A 7,875-nucleotide genomic window follows, 5' to 3' on the forward strand; every position below is an offset into this window, starting at 1 on the left:
ATTTTATACTTTAAAAGAACATTTTGTTTTTATTATGTTTCATTTTTCAGGGTATCATAATTTATTTTATTAAGCTTTAGAATGTTCTTCAGTTTAAAATGTATGTGATCCATTGGTTAAAAATAAATGGGTCAGTTTTTCTCATACCTACTCTTTTTCACTGTTTGACTTGATCAAGACTTTTCTAAGATTTTACACTACAAAATAGGTAAAAGTGTGTGACTTGTACTGTTTTGGTAACAGGTCAATATCGGTATCAGACAATTCTCAAAGTTGCAATATCGGTATCGTATCGGAAGTGAAAAAGTTGTATCGGGACATCCTTACTGAGAAACCTACATTTATCAGACCTGAACAATTACATCTCAAAGTATCTCTATCTGTTCTGTGTCTTCTCATCATTTAGTGACTTATTCCAGCTTTGACCKTCTGTCTGGTGGAAGGCACCTTGCCCAAACTCCTCCTCGTGAGGAGGGAAGCCTCTTCCGGTAAGACTGGTGATCTCTCTGCCCACCAGCTGGYTCCTACAGCTGGGACACCCCATGCTTTACCCCCGTCCAACACATGAACCTTCTGTCACACCCTCACATGTAAACCACTGCTAACAGCCACTTCCAACAGGAATATTTTTTAAATGCCTCAATTTTGTCTACGTCACATAAAGACAGACATTACGTATAATAGCCACATAATAATATCTGGTCTTCTTGTTTAAACATAAAAGCTATAAAGCCTCCTCCCTACTGCCCTCCCAAGCTAGTCCACCTGTCCCATGTCTCCACACGGCTGGCCAGGCATGGAAACACATGGTCCCAGTCAGCAMAGTGCACAAAGCTGGCCTCTAAGACAAGCCACCAACAGAGAGCTACAGAGGCACTAGATCATTCYGCGGACAAAATATAACTAAAGGTCTTTTCACACACAAGACAATGGCTATATCAGTCAGGTAAAGCTACAGCATTAGCTCATTTATGGTTCTTTTATGATGTTTTATGCAACTTTATACAGACATGCCAGTCAAACCAACAGAAAGAGCAACAACGCACATGTGATTTTTTTGTTATTCACACTAGACTTGACAAAAGGTTYTGCCCACTGTCACCTCTGTTCTTCAGAAAAGAGAATGTGCACCCTATTCAACCCTTTCTAAAACATCAATTTTGTTTAACCACATGTTCTTTTGCCATAAAGCTGAATTATAAGCTGACTGACAGTTGAAAATATCCTAAATTTACCCCACAAACTCCCTAGCTAAATAAAAACTAGCACTTTTCAGAGTATTGGCTGGGTACTTGTACTCGAACGTCTCACACTAACATTCAGACATGCAGCTTAGCATCCTGCACTATGATAAATTCTCCTGTAGAACACCTTTAAGTCTGTAATAAATGCYGCACATGCTTTCAATTATTTCATCATTACACAGAGGAACAATACTGTGTCATCCAGGAGCTGCCACCGTCACATTAGCTAGGACAGGTTCTTTAAAGCAGCACACTCAGCTAATTGTGATCACTTTCCTTTTTGACCTGTGCCAGACAGAAAGCGGATTTACCTTCCAATATTTAGCAGCAGGGATTAGAAGACTCTAGTGTATCACATATCCTCTCGGGTAGTGGTAAGGAGCCAACAGCACCTCCTACCTCCTGCGCTAACATGAAAGTCTAGCGTTCACTGAATAAGGACGAGATATGCTAAGCAGTTCTAACACTAATTAGCATGACAGGAAGTGGAGGGTGCTCCTTAGGAGTCACAATATTTTTATTTAAGATCAGATATGTCAGAGATGTCAGATGACCCTGCAAAATAAGATTCAAACATTAAAGTTTGGGGATAAGATATCGTAAATTGTAAACCTATATTCTGAGCAAGCAGAGTACAACTAAAGTGACATTTATTTACGGTAATTAACTCAACCTAAATCCTTAATTATAGACAAATAAAGTCTCTTAGAAAAAACTCAACAATCAGCAGAGTCTGTACCAAAGACAAATTGATTTGTTTACTTCCTTTACTGAGCAGTTCTCTATAAGTTTAATCAATAGGTCCAGTCTCTCAGTCACAATGAACAGAGGAAGCTGAGGAAAGGCAAAGACTGCACCCCGATCAATCCATCCTTTCATTTCCAAAACACTCATCCAGCGCCACCGCCACCCCTTCCTCCTTTCAGTGACCAGCACTGAGCCAATCCATCCCAGCAGAGATGAAGGGCAGCCATGCAAGTAATAGGAGCCACCATGGCAGTCGTGAAAACAAACCACAGTGGGAACTGCTGCTCAAACAGGCTTTGTTCCATCCTGTCAGCTATCTTGTCTACCATCAGCTTTATCAATGGGATGTGATGTCATGGCAGTAATTTTACACCCGTCACATCTGATTCACATATGTGTCTTGATGTCAGGAGAGAGAACAAAAGTCCCAGCGTCAAACTCGCCACATGCTCAGCCTTGGGTAATAAGCAGTCAGCACTACGTATTGTCCTTAACAATAAGCAGGATGGCTGTGAAAGGACAGCTGGAGATTAGGGACACACAAAAAAACATATACTCACAGTCTTTAACCTTTATGCAAACCAGTTCGAGTGCTTTCAGAAAGTATTGGAAAAATAACATCTAGGCAGCATAAGAGTTACAGAAGTGACCAACATTTCATCACTAATGAGAAAAAGTGTAGGAGATGATTAACAGAATGGTTCAGTGAGAATAAAATTGTACAGAGTATTATGAGAAAAACAATCATTTGAAGATGTTATTTTGGTCCTATAGTTGTTGTCAACCCATTACAAATCACTGGAAGAAAGTTAAACATTACAAGTACAATGGTGTTTAAATAAGGTCACCAGTATCAGAGAGGTCCTTCTAGTTCTTAATGACACGCTGAAGTTCCACAAGCAAAGACATAAAAATAAATAAAGAAATCCACAAGACTTSACTGTTTTAGTAAACTAACTTGACTAATAATCAGGAGGCTAAAAGCTCACATTTCATAACTTATGAGGCGTAGTGTTAGGGCTGGGCGGTATACCGTTTTGTACCGAATACCGGTTTTTATTTTTGTTATGATATGAGTTTTCTGAATACCGGACATATCGATTTAAATAGCGGAATGTTTCGTCGCGGCCGTCAGTGAACTGTTGTTTCCCGGGGGACATTTTTCCTTGCTGCACTGCTATGTGCGTTAGCATGCTAATGTTTGGAGCAGCTAGCTGCAGCCGCGGGTGGTGATTCCGCTGCTTATATTGACTGACGTTTAAAAAAAACAACCCGTTTTCGCCGTCGCTGAATGTAGTAAACACACCTCTTCAGTGATGTGCACAGTTAGATTTAACGCGGTTAGTTAATATGGAGACRTTATGCTGATGGAGACTTAACGTGGTTCTATTGTGAAAAGCCTGCAGGACGTAGTTCGTAGTGGAGTTGGAATTGACTGGTGTGCAAGGTGAGTCGTGCTGATAAGCTTTAATAAATAACATAAAACAATAAACCCGATCATAATCTTTTCTTAACCCTCCTCCTTCACGACTGGACCAAAATGCGTGACTACTGTCTCCAACCACCAGTCAGAGAAGAACAGACACAGAGGAGGGAAACAGCGACACAGACAGAGGTACAGTAAAAGAAAAAAAGTCAGTAAGCAGGGTTTGTACATTTTATTATCAGCTGAGCTGTGATGAAAAGAAAAATGCCGTCAAATACTGTGAAACCGGTGAAAATGTTGAAAATAACGTGATATAAAATTTTGATCATATCGCCCAGCTCTACKTAGTGTGAAATACACAAAAAATGAAAATGTCATCAAAATTTACTAAAATGTCCACAGCAGACATGTTTACTAACTAAAAGCCTTGTTAGATGACGTAGAACAGTTATTARGTGTGAAATTCATGGACAAATTAGTTCTTATTAGGGCTGCAGTCCAAAAGCTTTCATTTATTTTGCACATGCGCAGTGTGTTGGCGGACAGAAAACAAACCAAAAGCAAACAGTCAATGAACAAGACGCTAAAGAAAAGACTTGACTCATAGCTTTAACATGCCCTGAGGCAAGGGAGTGGTATGAGGTGAAAGTACTTCATAATTTTCGGCCAAATTTATGCTACCTGATCTGTGCACATTGAGAGGTGGACGGAAGAACTGTCTCTCTTTCTCGCTCTTTATTTTAGTATTAGTTCAGATCAACATGTATCAAGGACCACAGATCATAGAATTTAATTTTAAATCCCTAAAAACAGTGCGTGTTTTCTTTCCGCCCACCAGGGAAGTTTTGAGTCAGGTGGTGATCATGACCACATCGTAATCGTCTGTATTAGGAAATCTGACACTATCAACTGTGATAAACCCAAACTTTCCTCACTTTCTCTTCCATTAAGAGGTGTGGGCATCAAGACCAGTAAGTCTGTTGGATTGACTAAATATTATTGACATGTAAAAAATGGTACTTGAAATATAATGGCCTATGACATCTTTGGAGTATTAATATTGCACTCACTGACATTGCAAAAGCAACATATTTTCAATATAATCCTTACTTTTTATGCACTCTTTTACAAAACATTACCTGTTTTTATGGGTCTTCATGGAAATCCATCAAGTAAATCACCAATTTTCAACACTATTTTCTACGTCTTTCATAGCTGCCCTTAATTTGTACCTATGTCCATTGATTTGCACTGACAGGGATATTTATATACATTTAATTACTATATACATAATCTTAGAGACTCTAATTATATGTTCCATTGTTAAGATAGTCGTGTGAACAGTTAAGGTTCCAATCCTGATCTGAGTGAACGTAAACACATAAATTATTCAATGAAAGGTTTGGTGCACAACAATAAAGTACTGACAGCTCGTACAAACATGTTACAACATAAGTTGTGCAGCCTGAGCTTGTGATGGCTGTAAAGGAAGCAGCCTTCGGGCTGGGGGTGGGGACCATCACGACTTCCGAATTCCTGAAACCCCGTGAATCCAACTTCAAGGCGGGGAGGAGCTCCGAGTCCGGCCAGAGCTGCTCAGGGCGGGAGGTGCATCTCTTTCCCCGGCAACTAAAGTCGTCCTAGACGTGTTTATTAGCCGCGCATGTACGCTTTCATTCCTTGTTATCAGAGAAGGAAACACCGTCATCAACTGTACCAGGAACATGTACGCATTGCTGACAGCGCACGTGTCTGCTTTATGGAGTAACGTGAGCTCGTAAATTTCTAAACTGAGCCTGTCGTCTGGGTGAAACTCGGTCGCTGCCGTAAATAAAAACATATTACTGCAAATTCTGTGCCAGTTTTCAACGAGGCGGCTGAATCATCATGGGTGTGCTAGAAACTTTTAACACTAACACTCGCTCTCTTCTTCTTCTCCTAATACGGTTAATAACATGTAAAAAGGTTAAACTTACCCCAGAACTACCAGCTCCCCGTATTTCACCGGGTCTTTGGACGGGGCGCAGTGCTCCTCTTGGCTTGACGAAAACATGGGGCTTCTTTTTTTTTTTTTTTTTTTTTTGCTGTGTTAGCTACACGGTAATAGCGGCGGTTCGCAGAACACCGAAATTTCCTGTTACAAAACGCGAAAAGCTGGCATTTCGTGTCGCACACACATCACACCGTGTGTGTGTGTCTGTATCTACACGAATCGGACCGTCTCGAAACAAACTGCGCTCAACTTCCTCCGCGTGACACAACACAACGTAACTTAGTTGGCGGTCGAATCAGCTCTAAAGCAGATAAAAAACACATCCAGGAGCAGGGCCGGAACGTACCATTCACTTCTTCACGACTTTGTGTAGGGGGAGACGTCCTAACAACTCATTTTTTACACGATTTTCTCAGGACAAACTTAGCAATAATTATGTTATTTGTAGCTAACATCTTGTAAATATAAACATTTTCAATTCATCTTTTCCAGAGTCACTAAAACGATCGAAGCGAGAACTGAACACTTGGTTTTGACCAACCCGCCACCTCTGAGAATGGTACATTCTGTTATGTAAACAAAGAGTAAAAATTGGGGAAGTCTTAAAGGGATCATATTCTCAGGTTTGTTTTCTGTTATTCATTCAACTAAACGATTTGTTTGTCCTGATATTTTATATCAATATTACATGATTAATTTTTTAATAATAACATATATACATGGAATTGGAGTGGGGAAACACGTGGTGAGAAACACTCCTGAGGGAGTAAAAGGATCAGATTTCCTCATTTGGTCTGTGAACCTGTGGAGCTCTTTAAAGGCTTTATTTAAGTAGGATCTTATTTCTGTTTTCGAATACATGTGACTGATGATGCAGCTATTTTCTTGCTTATTTTGCCCTTTATGCATTTATTGCAGGTTTTAACGTCTTATCAGTCCCTTATCATGTAAGAAGATGCAATCAATCTTTTAACCCACTGGCCTCATTCTTTGCATAAATAGTTCTTCTAATGGCATCCTTATGTGAGGATGTCAAGGACCTCTCAGCTTTCATGATCACCTTTTTCCACTATCCCACGCCTGGTTAATCTCACGCCTTCCCAATGAATGTCCCACGTGCCACTTTATTCTTTTGCAGTCAAGCATCAACACTTTACTGCCTCTGTCTTGTTTTCTCAGGAACCTGCACGACTGGAGGTGTTGCCACTGCCCCAGACCCCAGAAGTGGCCCCGCTGCCTCTGTAATTATGGCCCTTTGTTTGAACTAGTGTACAGTTTCAAAGAGCAACAACTTTTGACACAAAAAACAAAAGGTRGTAAGGGGGTCAGTAGGGTCCACGAAGGCATTCGCATCCCCACCCTTTAGTAAGGAGCACTTTGTTTTTGATTTGTCAATTCTGTTAAAAGCTGCAGATGTTTGTCCATTATTAGCACAGATGTGTGAACATCAGCTACAGCGTTAAGCCTATAAGTGAAGGACTCAGGACAGCTGTTAATGCTGAGTATAATGAATGTTTACTGCTCTTTTGTGACGCCGTCTCTTTCCGCCTTGCTTTCATCCTTTGAGCATTGTCTTTGTTAAAAAAAAAGGAGCCTTTCAATTTTTAATTATTTTAAATTTTTTTGTAAATCTGTCTGACTCAAACTCACACAGAAGAGTTGGGGGTGGGTGGGGATCAAAGGCTCACCAGCACATACCACACTGATGGAGAGCAGATGCAGGGAGTGGGCTGCTTTGCTGAAGTTCTGCTGGCATAGAGCAGGCGTAAATCTGTGTTCAGGAGGCGGAGCCAAAACGTTAACAGCAAGAAGCGAGCWCAGCCCAGGGCCTACTCTATATGGGTATATTGCACAACTGAGAGACCGTAAACAGTGACAATGAAATGGAAAGGCCCTGACTTCCAGTCTGCTGTGTCATGCTGTACACATCAACTATCTGAAAACCTGCTGGATTGTCCCACATTCTACAATCTCAACCATTTCCCCATAAAGAATGACAAATGTGGTTTATGAAAAAACATGAATGGGGCAGTTCTTTTGAATGGCATTTAATTTTTTTTCTTCTTCTTCAAAACCAGGGCCTGTAAATCAAGTAGAAATCTACTTTAGTCTGCCCAAATCCAGTTCAGCAGCCTCCCTCGTCACTTTCTCTGCAGACACATCGGAGACGCCGTGYGGCAAGGTTTCCGTGAAAGCAAAAAGCAGATCTGCAATCAGCTGACTGTAGCATGACGGTGAGGGAGAATGTGAGGAATGTGCTGATCCCATGTCGCTTTGTGCTCTTGACCTGGCACCCCCACACCCCACCACACAGACACACACACACACACTCAGTCAGCACAACAGTCTTGTTGTTCAAAAGGCTTTTTAAAATGCAAGACAGCAACAGCTTTCTGCACAGAAAAATGCTCCATCAACCCCCGGTCTGCTCACAGAATCACAACGGGTACAAATAATGAAAAAAA

The 7,875-nt window shown here is 40.9% G+C and overlaps 1 protein-coding gene across 1 annotated transcript in view; it reads right to left on the bottom strand.

The window, feature by feature from the left end:
* peli2 (pellino E3 ubiquitin protein ligase family member 2) overlaps positions 1-5,722 on the bottom strand; it is a 16,699-nt gene extending 10,977 nt beyond the window's left edge. Inside the window, exon 1 of the mRNA XM_014013222.1 lies at positions 5,394-5,722. Within this exon, the coding sequence (XP_013868676.1) occupies positions 5,394-5,470 (77 nt within the window). The 5' untranslated portion in view covers positions 5,471-5,722. The remainder of the gene's footprint in view (positions 1-5,393) is intronic.
* Between the last annotated feature and the right edge of the window lie 2,153 nt (positions 5,723-7,875).

This window comes from Austrofundulus limnaeus, unplaced genomic scaffold, assembly GCF_001266775.1.
Source record: "Austrofundulus limnaeus strain Quisiro unplaced genomic scaffold, Austrofundulus_limnaeus-1.0 Scaffold2, whole genome shotgun sequence".
NCBI lineage: Eukaryota > Metazoa > Chordata > Actinopteri > Cyprinodontiformes > Rivulidae > Austrofundulus > Austrofundulus limnaeus.